We start from the raw sequence: 17,005 nt of genomic DNA on the forward strand, positions 1-17,005 counted from the left end.
TTGGAAAATGCAGCCGTATTTTTGTCTGCCATAATTATAATGCAGATTGAAAATTAGTCCCATTCTTTCTCATTTAAATCTGTGGTTTACCGATGGATTGTTTTGTCTTTTGTATGGTTTATGCCAACAACTATATAAACAATCCAGACAATATTAAGCTTTTGTTTTAAAAGTCATAAAATAAAATGCATCCCTTCTGCTCCTTCACTTGGATTATTTCAGAACTAAGTGGCTCAGTATACTTGAGAAACATATGTATATTTATTATATTTATTTATTTGTTTAGTGTTCAAGAGGAACATTGGAATACATATTTGGACAGTGTGAACTGGCACTCCAGAATTTACAAACTGATTCTGATTCAACGACTGTATCTCTGAAATCACTGGAAACTGCAGTTGTAAAGCGAGTGGAAGAAATACATAATGAGGTGAGAAAATGTGCACTGGAAATGCTGGAGCTGGATTCTGAGAGGTGCAGTCTGGTGCTGGAGGCTGGCAGCTGTGTTCAACAGCTCACAAAGCACGGCACTGTACAAGTTTATAATGTGTTTTTTATTATTTATTTACTTGTTTACAGCAATTGGGATTAACTCAGATTTGGTACCTTCATTTCCATGAAGTGTCTTTTTTTTCTTAAGATCCCTCTGCTGGTAGAGGCAAGGAGTGGTTTCAGTAGGATTGGTTTCATGTGACCTTGTGTAGTTGCTCTGGAAAGTTCAGCTTTTACCTGAAGCAAAACTTTCAGCTTTTCCTAACTAAACCACTGATGATCATCTGTTTAAAAGCAGCTATAGAAAAGAAAATACAAATTTCTGAGCCAGTTGTTCTTAAGAATCAATTACAGCATTTCTATATTCAATCAAATGTTTTGAAGGAGGTGATCTGTACTGCTACTAAAATAAGTATGGTCAGCATTGTATTGGAACATTTAGAGTACTGAAATTTGACTCAAATGAGATTTTTTTTAAAAAGGTTTGAATTGTTATCTGCTGAGAAATATAACACTGTTGCTACTGAAACTTGGGTGAACATATTTTTGTTTGTTCAAAGCTGGTAAAAAATGGGTATAGTGATAGCAAAAGATTTGCACCCTTGACTTGTAGCAGAACAGCAGCTCCTAGAGCAATTTAAAGAAGTCTCATGCATGCAGGGCTTTACAAAACATTAATCAGGCTCAGTCCATAAAACTATACGCATATGTGGTCTGCACAGCTAGGGCCACATGCACAGCTGGCGTAAATTTGCATGGGTCCTTTAACATCAAAGCTCTGTGTCATTTACATCAGGTGAGAGACTAGCCCCTGGTGTTTGCAGTCACCTGAATAATTTTGCTGTGTGACATACAGGGATGTTTCCTGTTACACACATGGGATATACTGTAACAGAAATCGTTGCTTCGCTTGTACATGTTGCACATTTAGTTGTAGTAGACACATTGAATATGCATTTTTCCCTTGAAAAGAAAAACTCACTTGACTCTTCTTTCATTCTTTCCCAAGGTCACCTCTTTTCTTAAAGTACAAATTCCGCATGTTGAAGTGCAACTTTAATTTCATCTATTTGCTGAGCAAGTAGATAAAGTTAGCTGTTGATTGCCATTAAGTTCAATGCATGTTTCTTTTTCAAACATCACTGAAGGAAAAACAAATCTGTGAGGCTGATGTAGGTTTTTGCACATGAAAACTTCCTGCGTTCTTTTCTTACTGTATGATAAATCTTTATAGGTGCATTATACAGGTTTTAGGCTCAAATTACATATGAAGACATGAATAACAAGAGCATGTTTTCTTTTTTCAAGGAATTAAACTGGTCAACTACTGGTGAAAACGAAATCTGATCATTGTGATCAGGATTTGGTTACTTTTTTTTCTTTGCACTCTCAGTTCATTACTGTTTTAAATACAGGGAAAAAAAAAAAACACGAAAAACTGAAGTAGCTAAAGCCAAATATGGAATTAATGAAGAACTGCCACTCTGTGTATCTGTTTTAGTATGCTGTTTATCTGCCTTCTGACCAGAGATCATGGGCTTGAAATTGAGTAGTGTTTCATTCCCTAGAGTAAGTGGCACAGTTTTATTCTACTTCCAAATGTCATAACTGAAGCACTTAATTCAGAGGGAAAAAGCCTAAGAGAGAATCTGAAAGGCTAAGATATGATAGTGTGCCTTCACATCTATGTTTCTGGAAAGGAAAATAGACTTGATGCCCTGAAAATAAAGGGGATTAGAACTGTAGATTCTGGAATAGAAGTGTGGTCTGTGTATTTCTATTTTTGTGGTGGGCAGAGAAACCTTTAAAAGAGGTAGAATTGAGCATCAGGGGGATGTATTTTGTGATTGACTTGCTGGGGACCTGTCTTGGTTGTCTTGACAGATCCCTTCCTGTAGAAGCACCTTACTTTAGATGTTAACATGACGGGGTTTTAGCATCACTGACTTAGTCTTGTGTTCATGGTCTCCTAGAACAGCCTTCACAAGCATGTCTGAGTAGCTGTGAGGTGTGTGCTGTGTGTTAGAAGTGTGAGTCACTTCAATCCCATTTGTACTTTTTAGTTGTAATCTCTAGGCTTGATCTCTGTGCTTCAGTGGCACTGTGTCCTGGGACAGTGTGACAGGGCGAACAGAAGTTATGACCTGGGCAGCTGTGAAGTACCATGTCTTAGCAATAGTGCATATAAGGTATTAGGGGTGAAGTGAAGTTACTCTTAAAGCAATCAGGTTGCTGCTTAGCCTGTAACCTGTTTGGGTGGCAAAGACCCATTGTTCACCTTGTTGAGAGTAGTGCAAAATTTTTGTGTGAGGAAGCCTCAAGGCTCCTTATTCAGAAATGCCCAACAATAATCAAGTTCTCTATGAAATGAAAGACCTGAGGAACTTTTAGGATCTGTTGTCTTTAAAATGTGTCAGGCTTCAAAGTAGTTAAGGTTGAAGAAGTGAGGTTTTGTCCTCAGTGGGGTTTTGGCTCAGCCCTGATTGTGATAGGAATTTGAGACTGAATTGGTTGCTGTGTTGCTCGTGAGGTACAGTGGTTCTTGACTACAGTAAATCTATTTTCTTAGAAGCAGCAGGTACTTCTATCACAGTCTGTCATTTGTGCACCTGCAGGGTGGTGGAAAAGCCTGAGCTAGCTGTGTCAAGGTTATGTGGTGTTAGGTGCTGGGTCACTGCTAAGAAAGGATAGCAGTGTATACAGCAAGGAAGCTTACAATGTTTTAGGTACTGAGTCTACAGCATGGTTGGTTTCTGGATAGTACAGGAGAGCAAAATATAGATCACCTACATCTGTGGCATTTAATAACCAATACTTTTAAATAAGTGACTGAGGAGCACTGCTTCACAAAATGTCAAATGCTGCTGTTGGCCTTTTACTACCCAGTATTGACTATAAGCTAAAATTGGCCTTTAATCATCACTAAAGGACAATCTGAAAATCTGCTGAGGTTAGACATGTGAGGCCTGATTCTGAGCTTTCTTGCACAGATGTAAGTCATAAGTTAAAAGTGAATTAGAAGACAAATTTTCCTAAAATGTGCGACATAGATTTTTTTTTTTCCATGTTAGTATGTTTGGACTTTGTCCTGTGCAGTCATGTAAACTGCTTTATTATCTGAACTAGAGCTAACTCTAGTATGTAGGTCTCTAAAATGAACTCGGGCAAAACGCTTGGAAAGAACGGTTAACCTGAGAGTTTTGTTCTGGAAGATCAATATTAGTACCTGTGCCTTTAGTTCCACTAAGGCTAGAATTGAGTTTTTGTCTCTCCTGTATGTCCTATTGTGTTGCTTTTTCTCCTCTTATAAAGAGGTGGAAGGAAGTGAGTCAGTAGGAGTGCCTTCTTCCTGCAGGAAGAGTTCAGTGAAAGAGTTTAAGAATTTATGCTAATTTAGACTTAGCATTAATTTTAAAATACTGAACTTAGAGTAGCTGTTATCTCTGCAGAATTTTAGCAAAAGAAAATATGTATGCTTACTGATTTCTAAAGCATGGATAAGTGGCAGGGAAATTTTTCCCCGTGTTTTATCAACTTGATTTTTTTTTCAGAATTAAGTCATCTGTTCAGAGGCGGCAGCTCAGCTGTCCAATTGTGGGTGAAAAGTTGTTGGCCTTTTCTTCCCCCCTCTTCTGTTAACTCAGTTTAGAGCTAAATTGAGACAACATGAGATGAATATTGACCTGAGCTTGAGACCCCTAGTACGTGTTGGAAGATGTTTGTGCCACTTAACAGCCACATGTTGGTACACTGGCACCTGATGAGATCAGTTATCCTGCAGAAAGTTAACTTGCCCGTTGCTTTTGTGTATGCTGTAGAAGCTCAAGGTGCATTTAAGATTTGGCTAAGGTGTCAGACTTAGACTGAAATTACATAGAGCAACGTAGCAAGTTAGAATAAGTAGAGTTATTTTGCTTAAAGAGTATTCAGTGAGTTATGTTTAACTGTAACATCTTAAAGCTGAAGAGCCTCTTGTATGTGAAATTAAAAACCAGCAGCAAACATTACTGCATAATTTCTACTTGATATTCTAAATAAAAGCATCTCTTTGCTCATGTTAAAGTTCTATTGCATTGTTGGGATAATGTTTTATTTGTAAAGCACTGTTCCCACATAAACAGAAAAGCAGTGGGGCCTGCTGTCTTGTTCTTCCCAGTGCTCTGAGCGTCAGGCAGCCGCCTTCCACTCTCAGTACATGCAGGGCAGTTTGGCTGTATGGGAGGTTCAGTAGAGGGAGCACTTGCCTGGCCCCAGTGCTGTAGCTCATCCTGAAGTTATTGGGAGCTTGTCTGGTAGCAAGGCTGTTTGGTAAACTTGGAAACTATATTTTATTATAAAGCTATGCTCTTTTTCCATAGTAGTTGACTAGGCTGTGTTCTAGCACAGTTTATTGCTGCAGTTTTACTGAATCCTTTGTATTACTAAATAAAAATAACTGCGTGTAAAGGTGCTTTTAAAAATGAACACTTTGGTAGCCTTGTCCTTTCCCAAGAGATTGTTCAGGTATATCTGTACTCATGTACTAACTCAGTCTTGCCCCAGATAGTGAAAAATAAATGACTTACACAACCATGTGTTTTTGTCTTGCAGGTTGAATTTGAGTGGCTTAGGCAGTTTTGGTTTCAAGGCAAGAGGTATTTAAAATGCACTGACTGGTGGCTTAAGCCTATGGCTAAACTGGAAGAATTTTGGAGAAAAATGGAGATTATGGTAAGTACTGGTTTTATAGTCTGAAGCTTTTTGGAGTTTAATTCTGAGAGCACTAACAGTTACGTTTTTAATTATTCTGTAGTAACAGGATTTTGACTTTATTAGGAACATATGAAAAGTAGAATCAGTGTCAGCCTTCCACTGCTTCCTCTTATTTTCTTTCCCCCAGTAGCCAAAACAAATACAAGCAAAATAAGATCCAAAAACCAGGAGGATATTTTAATAGTTTCCTGACTTGGCTTGTTTTTAAAGTTTGTCAGAAGATGACAGGCAGATACAGCATCACACCAACTCGCACCTGAAACTGTGCCGTGTCACATTACCATACAACACCAAGATAGACAGCACAACTCTTTGCCAGTGTATCTGAGGAAACATTAGGGTAAAATCTGATGATCTGAAGGTGCACCTATCTGTTATTAGTCCATGTGCACAATTACACTCTGTCTAGGATCTGCTAGAGGTGATTAGTTTCTTGAATAACTACAAGTAGGACTGTAGTAGGAACCACGATGCCTTGCTAGTATCATTACATCTCCATGAGAAGCTTCTTTTGCACCATTTCTGCTGGTCACAGCATAAGCCTCAACCTGTCCCTAGTTGTCTTGGAAGAGTTTGTCGCATGGCTGAGGTCAGTGAATATCACTTGTAATAGAAATTTTCTTGAATCCCTGGAGATATGGTGTGACACGAGGCTGCTAATTGAATTTTGAGAGAAACCTCGTTACTCTCTAACATGTTTACAAGTGTTTGGAAGCTTTTCTTGGCCACAGCTGATTTAGACTGTGGAAAATAAGTGTGGAAAAGTGGGATGTTTGTGTATGAAATCAGTTGCTGCAAGGAATTGCTGAACATCAGACTGCCCTACAAAAAGAGGGAGAAAGATGACTATTCTTTTGTTTTTTACTTCATCTTTGTGTTCTCCAAATCAGCTAATCTGGAATGACCTTTATCATTTGAAAAAGAAAAAACAAAAAACAAAAAACCCTTTGGTTTGTTTTCCTTTCGAATGACAACTTACCCTCTTGTAACAGAGGCTTAGATGAGGTAGAGACAAGAATGTTTGATTGTTATTTTATATCCATTGTGTGTTGAGAACATGGAAAAACAGCAAACTCGGGAATTCTCTAGGGTTAGGTTTTCTGCAATTGGTGTGATATTGCCATGTGTCTCTAATTAGAAACATGGTGGCGTCAGTGTATCTCCTTTCAACAGGCCTCAGGATGATATTTATCAGCAAGCTGATGCTTGGGCCAAGACAGAAGCTGCTTTCAATTTAAATTTTAAAAATTGCTTTAATGTTTTATGACTTATAATACATTAATCACAATTAATTTCAACTATTGATGGAGACAGAAGAGAATGTTAATTGAGAATGTCTGTTTTGTTGAGTCTCTAAGTAAATCTGATGCTTGCTGTATTTTGGACTTGGAGGTGGGGTGGGTTTTTTCTTGTTTTTAACCTACGTTTTGTCCTTTCTGTTTCACAAGCTGACAGTAGGGGGCAATGTTGAGCCGCAGTTTTAATGCAACCGTGAGTGCTGACTTCATAAAAATGCATAGAAATGGAGCATTAACATCAAGAATTATCCCTGTTGCTTCAAGTTAGCTGTAATCTCTAAGATTCCATAACACAGGAAATCAATTGTGGGTTAACAAATTCAACAGCAATTTAACATAAAAAGTGCAGTGTTTTGGTGCATGCTTAGCTTCCACAGCATTAAGTTAAATCAAAAAGGTATTTCTGGAGGTACCCACTAGTCTACAGGCAATGTTTTTCCTCCGAATTTATGATTTTAGCAGCATGATTCTTCTAAAGGTAAAAACAGTAAAATAAAAACTTCCCTTGTATAATGTGAAGAAATGCTGAAAGTATACGTGCCTTGCAGTTGTCGATCTTGTCTCAGTAGAGCATTATTCTTAAGAGAAGCTATTTCTTAAAAAAAATACTTAAGTAGATTTTTGCAACAGCTCTTGACTGATTTTTTTTATTTTTTTTTAATGTGTCTGGAGTGATACAGTCCTAGGTTTCCCACATGCCTTTTTTTCCCTTGTTTAGTTATGTGGTTTTAAAGAAGAAGAAACAAAGTATTCCAGAATTTCTGATTCTGCTAATTGCAATTGCCCCAGTATCACAGCAAAGTGTGATGCCTCAGGAATTTAAACCCAGTGTCTTCAAACCTTTGGGCTCCGTTTAATGTATAGCAAGCACACCATTTTATTGTAATGTTTAGTCCTGGCATTTCTTTCCCTGAGGATAGTTTTACTTAGAGCTCACTCTTGTGATGTAAATGTTAAACCTTTCATTTGAATGACATTCTGATAAAACATCACATTTCCCACAATATTACCTCATGAATTTATGAACCATTAAATCTAAAGCAGTTTAACCAATCCCTTCTTTTTCCCCCTCCCTTGAAAATATGAAGGCTATTCAAGTGTTTGAGGTTTTTTTTCCTCTTAAAAAGTCATCCAAGATTAACACGTTATCATGTGCAACATCAGGATAAATGCTTGCTGAATTCAAAGGGAGAGTTACCATTTGAAAAAAAGATCGTACAAGCTTTGCTTTCTGAGCAAAGAGAAGTCTGAAAAGCTGAAGTCTCATGTGATGTGAGGAAGTCTTGCTGTAGCTGTTCTGAGATTCAGTAGAGAGACAATTTGTCTCTCAGGGTCTGATATCATGCAAACCTTGCAATCTGACATTTATTTTAGCTATGGAAATGTTTTAACTCCGTGCCATATCAGTAAGAACTGTGTAAGTTCTAGTCTTTTTTTTTGTTTGTTTGTTTTAGTGATTCACATTTGAATAAGTTACTTTCAATCCATTGATTTAACATATGTGATTATACTCATATACCAAGTCTTTACAGACTTCTTTTTATATATCTAGTGTTCCTTTTTTTTCTTTTTTTCCTCTTTCTTTTGATGACCCTGGTAGTGCTGTATGGTATGAATTGTATTTCCTGCTTTGACAGTCCATTTAGCAATGTACCAATGTATTTATATGGCAGTTGGCCTTAATAACCTTTATTGACTTTGGTGGGTAAGAGCCAAGACTGGGATTATTAAAATGTATCAGTTTCCCTGCAGTATAAAAGCACAACGTATATAATTATGTTAGGTAGGCTAGGCTCCATTTAATCCCACCTATTTACAAAGGAATTTGGCAAGTTTAAGAAAATTGTAGTTCTAAAATGTAGAGGAAAAAAATGTGTGACTTAGCTTATTTAGCAGCATAGCTGCTTTCCTGTTCTTAAGGGTTTATTTAAAGGAATGAAGCATAGATCCTAAAGAATGATTTTTTTAATGGTATAACCGAAAGAGAAATAATTGCTACACCATTTGTTTCACTTTTCAGCGTGCTAAAATGTAAGTATTGATACTAATGTGCCATGTACCTTTTGATTTACAAATGTCATGTGCAAACAGTAGTGTGCTCATCCTGTGTTTTTGTAATGAGCAAACTGGCATTCAAGCGAGCTGATGGCTTTGTGCACAACTGTTTCATCTTCATTTTTGAGTTTGTTTCTTTTTAAAAGAAAACCAACAATTAACAACACATTAGCTTGTCATATTACTTTTACTGTTATTTTCAGTACTACATTTTATCTGTTTATGCGACTGAATAGAAATCAGAAAGCAAAGATATTTTCACCTAGAATTGTTTTTCTTTCCTTTCTGGGAACTTTCGTTCCTTGGTACTAACGCTACGTATGAAGTATGCCGTAGTTCTGTGCTGTAAGCCACTATTGTCATGGGCTTATAGCCTGACGGCCTGGGCTGAAACTTGAGCTACAAAATCTCAGCCCAGGGTCGTAATATATTTCCTCTTTCTTTTTTCTCCCCTCCTCCCCCCCCAAACTTCAAGTTAAAACAAGGGCTTAAATACATATTTAAATCGGGGCATTTCAGTTCCAGAATAACCACCGTAAGCTGTAAGATAAAATATGCTTTTAAAAGGAATTTTAGAAGGAATTCTCCTAGCTTTTCTAGACTTTGGCGCTTTAAACAGCTAACTAATTACACTGGGGGGGAAGGAGGGGGGAAAAGCACACAGAAAGATAATGGGATCACAAACAGGCTGGTTGTTTGTTTAGCATTTTCAGAAAATGCAAAGCAAGTTAGCCAATGTTTGAATTGGTCTGACCTTGGCAGCCAAATTTCAAGAATTCTGAGCTACAATTTTAATTTTTTTTAGCTTTCCCCTTGTGCCTTAGATATTGCAGCGTGACACTGCTTTATTGGAGGAGCACGTGGTGATGGGTGATAGTGTTTGCCTAATGAGATGTAAAGTGTAGGCACAACATGGGAGCTCAAAGACCCAAATTTTAGCCGTATCTCTTGTCTTTTGGGGCTCTTCTTATCTGTTTAGACCAGACCCTTTAAATAAATGTATTTTTGGCAGGTTTTATTTTATGTACACTAGGAGTCAGATATTCCTGGAAATGTATCTTTGATCTCAAACAACAGCAAGACAACCTGATCCCTGAGACTTGTTTTTCTTTTTTTTAATGTTTTTTGACATTATTTTCCTTGACCTCAATATTTTTAGCCATTAGAATTGGGAGGGAGGATTCAGCATTGTGTTCAGTAGAATCTAACAATCTTTTTATTTTATTTTTTATTTTTTTAATAATAATAACAAGTCTTGCACATCTTTCAGGGAAAAAAAAAATATTTACAATTCTGAGGGAATTCAGACTTAAGCTTCCAAAACAAAGTGTGTGCTGAAAGCACAAAGGACTGTGTTTATGATTCTCTTTGAAGTGTTTTTGCAACAGGATAAGGAAAATTTTAGAAACTGTCTGATAGTGTTCAGGGTAAATACTTAAACCCCTTTAGAGAATTTCACACACAGATACTGTGCAGCAGAAAAAAGGATACTTATGTTTCCTAAAGCTGCTACAGCCTACAGCTTTGTACTTAAAGACAGAGGTGTTGAATAGAATTCTACTGAGGATACATCCAGTGACAATATCTACGGGAACATCACAGCAAACCAGTGGATAGCACTTTCTATTTTTAACCCTTCTGTGAGCTGGTTGATATCTATGCTGGGTTGATGTGAAGCTCTCTAACATTTCTATTATACAATGGAACTGCTGAAAGGACGCTCCTCCAACTCACACAGCACGCAGTGAGAATTGCTCTGAAAACATTTGAGACTGTGATGCAGACTGGCGTGAGCCAGGAAGTTTAGGACAGGCAGCCTCACCTTCTGCCCTACAGGGAAGTGAGGTGCTGTGCCTCAATGAGCCTCAGTTTAGAACAGCTGGAGTGCTGTTCTCTTGTGCTGAACTCTTACAGTACTAGAACTTCTTTTTGTCGTCTTCACTGTTTATATACAATCATATGTATATGGTTGTGTGTGATTTATACATGCATTTGCTATAAAATGAACTCCATGATAGCATTATTCCCCTCCCTGGAAGCATTCAAGGCTAGGCTGGATGGGGCTTTGAGCAACCTGGTCTAGAAAGAGGCCTCCCTGCCTATATCAGGGAGGTTGGACGTGGATGATCTTAAAGGTCCCTTTCAACCCAAAACATTCTATTCACACTGGGAGAAATTGCTTGCAGTTCTCAACAGCAGGAACAGCAAGTAGAGTTTAGTAGGCTTGAAGGCTGCTCTCGGTAGCACTGCGAACACCTCATGGTGTATGCCAGAGAGAGGATGCTCGGACCAAAGTCCCTCCTGCACTCCTGATAGTCACTGTCAGTACTGGTAAGATTTTTTTGTACCCTAGTATTGTCCTTTTATTGTCAGTGGGAGCTGTGATGTGTTCAGTGAAATTGAAGTTGGCATAGCTGGGCCTCAGACTGCATAGAATTCAGTGCTGCTTTCACCACTTTTCCCCAAAAAACTTGGAATGCTCTGGAATAATGAAGGAGCGTTTTGTTAACAGTGCTTTTTTATTTATAAGGCTTATTATTTTCTGTCGAAATGCTGAAGTAGTGTGTGAGTTGACTTTAGCATGTATGTAGGTTGCTCTGAAAGTAATGCTTCTTATTTCTGTGGGAACTGCAACAAATGCAAAGAGCACAATAACACTGTTTTATGAAGCAGATTACCAGCAACAAACACTATTCTTCAGCATGATCAGCGCTATTAGCTTTGCATTTTCACCAGCAACGAACAAGAGCTTGTGTGTCACGCTTGTAAAATTCTGCATAAGCAGAGTTGACCACTGTTGCTGTCACCACTGCTGAAATGCTCCACCCACTGCCTCAGTGTGCTCACATCCACTGGTTGGTCTCCAAAAAATTCCAGCAAGCGTCAGTGAATGTCAGTGGGTTCAATTTTTTTCTTCATGGAGGAATTCAGTTCCATATTCTGTCCTCCTACGCACTTCCATGTCAGACACTGTTTGGTCAGTGCCCCTCTGTTGCCATCTGTCACACAGCAGCAAAATGTAATGGAATACTGGTGGGAAAATTCAGCTTCTACTGCTGTACCAACATCTGCCTCTGCTGTCCTGGGTTAACATAATAAAATAGGAGGTGTTACTTTCAGAGCAGGATTTTAGTACTGAGCTATTCATTCATTCACTACAAATCTTATTTTGTTTCTCAAAAGCCCTCTCCTAACGTAATAACTGAATGAAGGACAAATTTTGTAAATGGAGAACTTTTTTTTTTTCAGTTTAAATTTCCTGTATTTTTAAAAGGTCTACAAGTTATCTAAAATCTACAAGTTATATAAAATTAACTATATAGAAAGCTCTTATTTATGTCATCATGGAATTAATCTGAGGTGGTTTTTTTTTAAGTTTATGTAAGTTTTATATGTTTATGAAGGTACTACATTGGAACTAGAGAGATCTGGCTTGTTGATGCTAAATTACAGTGGTTTGGTGGGAGTCAGTTTTACTGTGATCCCTATATGCTAGGGGAAGTTACTACTTCTAATGAAACAACATGAATAGCAGTACAGCTAAAATGCCATCATCTGGTGTTGTGATTTTTTTTTTTGAGTACTGTGAGCATTTTTAAACATGTTTTTGTTTCTGTTTCATTTAAGTGGCTGTATCTACTTTCTACTTCCCAAATGACTTTCATAAGTGAAGGAGATATCTTCCAAGAAGTTGCTGTTGCTGCACTGATACCTTTTCTTTCCTGTTTGGTCATCAGTCCTAATTCCTAATAAGATCATGGAGCAGTAATGTTTTTGCAATCTAGTTTTTAACAGTTGCTTCATCTTTGATCGTAATTATAGCTCTTATTTTATGTTTAAGGAAGTAAATTTTGCCATAGGAAGCACTGTGGTCTGTTGGATTAGGTGCTACTGACTCTCTGTTTAATTTGTGCAAGTAACTATAATTTAAAAAATCAGTCTGGTGTTCAGAATGCTTAAGTCTTATTTTGGTTTTAGGTTGCAGACTTATTTCTGATCTTAGGTTCCTCATCAATAAAAAGAGATTGTGATATTTTTCCTTTAACTAAAAGAATTATTTATTGGGTACATCCTATGGAGAGAATGTTTTGCAGTTGAAAGGACACAACAAATTTCTGCCTCCCCCCTGCCATGACTGGACATTATCTAACTGGAGCCACATTTCACATGTTTTACTTTTATTTTCAGATGGGCAAGTTCTGTCCATTGAAGTATGAAAGCAGGAGCTTGCTGTGTTCTGCCTTACCGTGGTTCCCTCTGGTTCTAGCCCTTAGCTGTTTTTGAATAAATCTTTTTTGCACTTTTCCTGCAATACATCTTTCTGCTTAATAATCCTGAAGCTCTAGACATAATTTAATGTTTTCTTTTCTGCAGAAGGAAAATAATTGGCCTTCATCAAATATCTCTAGTTAACTTCAGATTTTAACAGATCTCTTTGGGCTGCTAGGGAATCTGAACACTATATGATTCTTACAGCAGAGGCTCTAATATAAAGTTGAAGTGTAATAAATATTCTGAATTATTCCTGTGACATAATGGAATTTAATAGCACAATCAGACTAATGATGTCTTTTCATTATGAATTTTTTTAATACAGACTGATTTGGGGAATGGTAAGAATAGTCCATATCTATGCTCGTGAGTAAGCATGGCATCAGTGGAGCTATGTTCAAGATAAATCTGCCCTGATACTTACCATACAGCATTATGGAAAGTGCACTGTTAATATCTGGAATAATGCATCAGTTCATGTTGTCTAGCTGCCCAGGGATTGATATTGTGCTATAATAAACTGAAGTTGATTATTTTATGTACATTTGTATATATCAGTGCATATATGTTCTACTACTTATATTTTAATCAGTCTTCAAGCTGAAGCAATTAAAGCTTCAGAGGATTTGTTAGCTAGCAAGAAGGCCAATGGGGTTTCACAAGGATTTGGCAAGACTCAGAATGGTTAGGTGAACTGGAAGATATTTTCTTCCAGACATATTTCATTCAGATGTATAACAGAATAAGCTTACTTACTGTCCTCTTACTGCTTGTTCTCATTTTCTGCCTAGTTTCCTGCTTCCATTTCATGAAGTTATTTGCAGTAGTCTGACCTCAGAATTCACCCTTTGCTCTACATTGGTGATTGGTTATATTTCCAGTGGAGGATTTGAATAGAAATTAAGGTTAGCTACTGTGAACCAATTACTGGGCAGTGCTGAAGTACACAAAGGCTGTACTTGCCAGAATTCCTTGATACTCATGAGTAACTGGAAATCCTTCAGCAGCTAAGCTTTATTTTTTGTCATCTTCTCTCTTATGGGGAAGTACCATAGTATTATACGTACAGGAGCTACATCTATTCCCAGGAAAGCAATGGTGATGTAAGATGACATTGTGTTGTGTTTGTGCAGAGGCTCCATGTGGAGGCCGTGTGTTAGTCTGACATGTTCTGAAACTTTTGGAAGGAAAAAAAATATACATGTTGTTAGAGTGATTAATGTTGCTTGCTTTTTAAGAAGTCTTCTCATGTAGTTGGTATCTTCATTAATGTAACTTGAAGGTAACTAGTGTTGTCTCTGATTCACAGCAGAGAGAGGTTATTATTCAATGATAGTTTTACGATCAAGGTTTTTCAGACCTTTTTTTTTGTTATTAATATTTTATTGGTTCTCATGTAGGGCATACTTGATATGCCTGTTTATAAAACATGTTTATGGTCACGGTCAGTTCCAGTAGTGGTCATTTCACTAAGGAATTTTGAGTTTAGTGTTGAAGCTTGAGGGCAGGGATAATGGTGAAAATGACAGCTGAATCAGTCTTAAACTCATGAGATTGACAAAAATATTGAACAAAAGAAAACAAAAAAAATCCCACTGGTTCCTCTGTGAAATCTTAATGTTGAGAAACACAACATAGGACCAATTCTCAATTTTTTCTTTCCTTTTTCTTTGCTTTTCATTTTCTAGTTTTTCTTGTTGAATACAAAATACTGTAATTGAATCACTGCATTGGCTGGCTTTTTCTAACAAAATAGCAGATTTAGGGGCTTAACTGCTAGTTTTCAAAAGTAATATATAGAGAGAGAGTGCGCAAAGACAAAAATTGAGCACATAGATATATAATCCCAAAGGAATAAACTGACTTGTACTAGACAAGCTGAAAGCTGATTAAAATATTTCTCATCCTTTGGGTATGCAACAGCTTTTTGATGATGGAGAGTGTATTAATATTCAGCTTTGCTGCTTGTCGACACTTCAGACAGGTCCCAGGAAAGACTCTGAAATGGACCAGGTTTTCACACTCTGCCAGAAATCTTTCTGAGACACAGAGCAGCACCCTTGTACCAGTAACAGCCAAGATAAGCATAATGCTACTTAGCCATGTCTTTATTTTAGAAATTGCTTTTAGACGTTTTGAAAGGATTGAAAATTTTGAAGAATTCTTTTCATGTTATAAACTCATTTAGATACAATAACGGGGAAAGATTAATCTTAATTGTTTAAAAATAAGGCTGCTATAATCTGTTCGATTTAAAATCCATTTGTCAGAGTTCTTTGTAAACATACAAAGATTGCAATACTAACGTAAGAGACTGAGGACTTCAGAAAGTGTTCTTAATGCAAATATTTTATAACAGACAGATCTGAGGTATTGGATAATGTTCTCTTAACCTCACTTTATTCCCTTGTACTTAATACCTACTTGCCAGACCAGAATGGGATGTAAACAGCTGCTTTATCAGCTGATACTTTTTTTTGTTGGCATGCTGACATATGGGGCGTTTGCTTTCTTCCCCCTCCACAGTGACTAAATATACACAGTATCTCTGGAAAACATGTCATACACTCTGTGAGGTGCCTTTAGGATGGCTCCAGGGCTAAATACTTCCTGTAATAGGTGAAAGAGCATGGCTTAATCAGCTTAGTTAACTTAATTAGGCTGTACTTTTTCTTATAGAACAGCCCTACAGTATGTTTCAGTTAAAAAGTGTATTTCATAGTTGTGGAATGTCACAAGTTTGGAGAAATCTGGTGAGGTTTTATATTGGGCTTGAAAAAGGTGAAATTTGCTAGTTATTCTCTAATATGAAGTAGTGAATCAAAGTGTGTTTCTTTTACTGAGAATTTAAGAGAAATGCTAATGCAGTTCAGAATGTAAAGATTTCTCATTCTGAAAATGTTTATTCCCCTCCCCCTCGCATTTTAACATTTTTTTTTACATGGGAGAGCTGTTTGTCTTTAATTCCAACTTACCCTGCCTGCTTGCAGACATGTCACCAGACTCTGAATGCTACCTTCATCATTCCTTGGAAGAATATTAACTGGGTTGGTGTCATGGTGAGGATGCGATCTTCTCTTATGGTCTCTGGGTCTCAGCGGAAAATAGAATTACAAGATAAAGTGATTTGAGCTGAGTTGTTCTTCCTTGAGCTGAATTGTTCTTTGTGTTCTTCTTGAGGTGCTTGATGTTAAAGGAGAGATTTGGTTTTCCTCCTGGGGAAATACTAGGCTCCTGATTGTAGTGGAACCCTCCTGTCTTAGAGGCTTATGGGAAGGTGGTTCACTAGCATGTCATGGGCAGGGTTGGAAACAGTAAGCACCAAGCAAATCCTATTTCCTATGTTGCTTCCTTCACGTGTTTTCTTGGTGTTTGCTTATTTACTTACAGGCTTTTGGAAGAATAAGATGGTATGGGGGAAATAAGCAATCTGGAGAGCACACAGCAGGCTGCCAGTAGTAGCCAGAGGATGTGAGGGAAGAGGATGGGAGCAGTTCTGTTGTCATCAAAGGTTATTTGAGAGGTGACTCCCAGGACAGGAGTATTGAAGGGCTGCTGAGAATGGGAAACTTGAAGCTGGGGGCATAGATGGAATGGGTTTCTGAGTACAGTGGGAACAGGAAAGAGACTTGATAGGAAGATCTTTAATGTTTGTAGAAGTGGAAAGAGGGGTGGGGGGGGAAGAATGGCAATGGCTCTGAGGCAAAATGGAGTGATGTGGTTTGGGAGAAATAAGACAGCGAAGCCTTGCATTAGGAAAGTGTTTGGAGTTGGAGGGAATCTGGGCAATTTCGCATTTTCAGGGACTTGAAAAAGGATAAGGTATTTGTGTTTCCTTCAAAACAGAATATTGCAGGTAGCTATCTCTTTGGTGCTTTTTCATCTGTTTTTGAAAGTGTATATGGTGATGGAAATTTCCTCTATGGTGCCTTTATGTAATAAATGTAATGCTAGATTTAGTATGCTACTGGAAAACCAAGCAAGGGAGAAATGGTCCTTGTTTCAGCAAGTAATATTTGTGAAATACAGGAAGATACTTAGAACATGCTAAGAGATTTGCTTTTAATCTAATAAATGTATAAAGTAACCTAGGAAAAAGAATTCAGGAAGGTAACGAGCACTGTTTTTTAACAATA

At 37.5% G+C, this 17,005-nt stretch overlaps 1 protein-coding gene across 1 annotated transcript in view; it reads left to right on the top strand.

The window, feature by feature from the left end:
- Positions 1-17,005, top strand: part of FTO (FTO alpha-ketoglutarate dependent dioxygenase) — a 221,434-nt gene that overhangs the window by 58,023 nt on the left and 146,406 nt on the right. The window contains exons 6-7 of the mRNA XM_065733271.1: positions 287-430; positions 5,083-5,202. Of these exons, the coding sequence (XP_065589343.1) occupies positions 287-430; positions 5,083-5,202 (264 nt within the window). The remainder of the gene's footprint in view (positions 1-286; positions 431-5,082; positions 5,203-17,005) is intronic.

Source organism: Cyrtonyx montezumae, unplaced genomic scaffold, assembly GCF_038088225.1.
Source record: "Cyrtonyx montezumae isolate F1298 unplaced genomic scaffold, pur_monq_1.0 scaffold_17, whole genome shotgun sequence".
In the NCBI taxonomy this organism is placed as follows: Eukaryota; Metazoa; Chordata; class Aves; order Galliformes; family Odontophoridae; genus Cyrtonyx; species Cyrtonyx montezumae.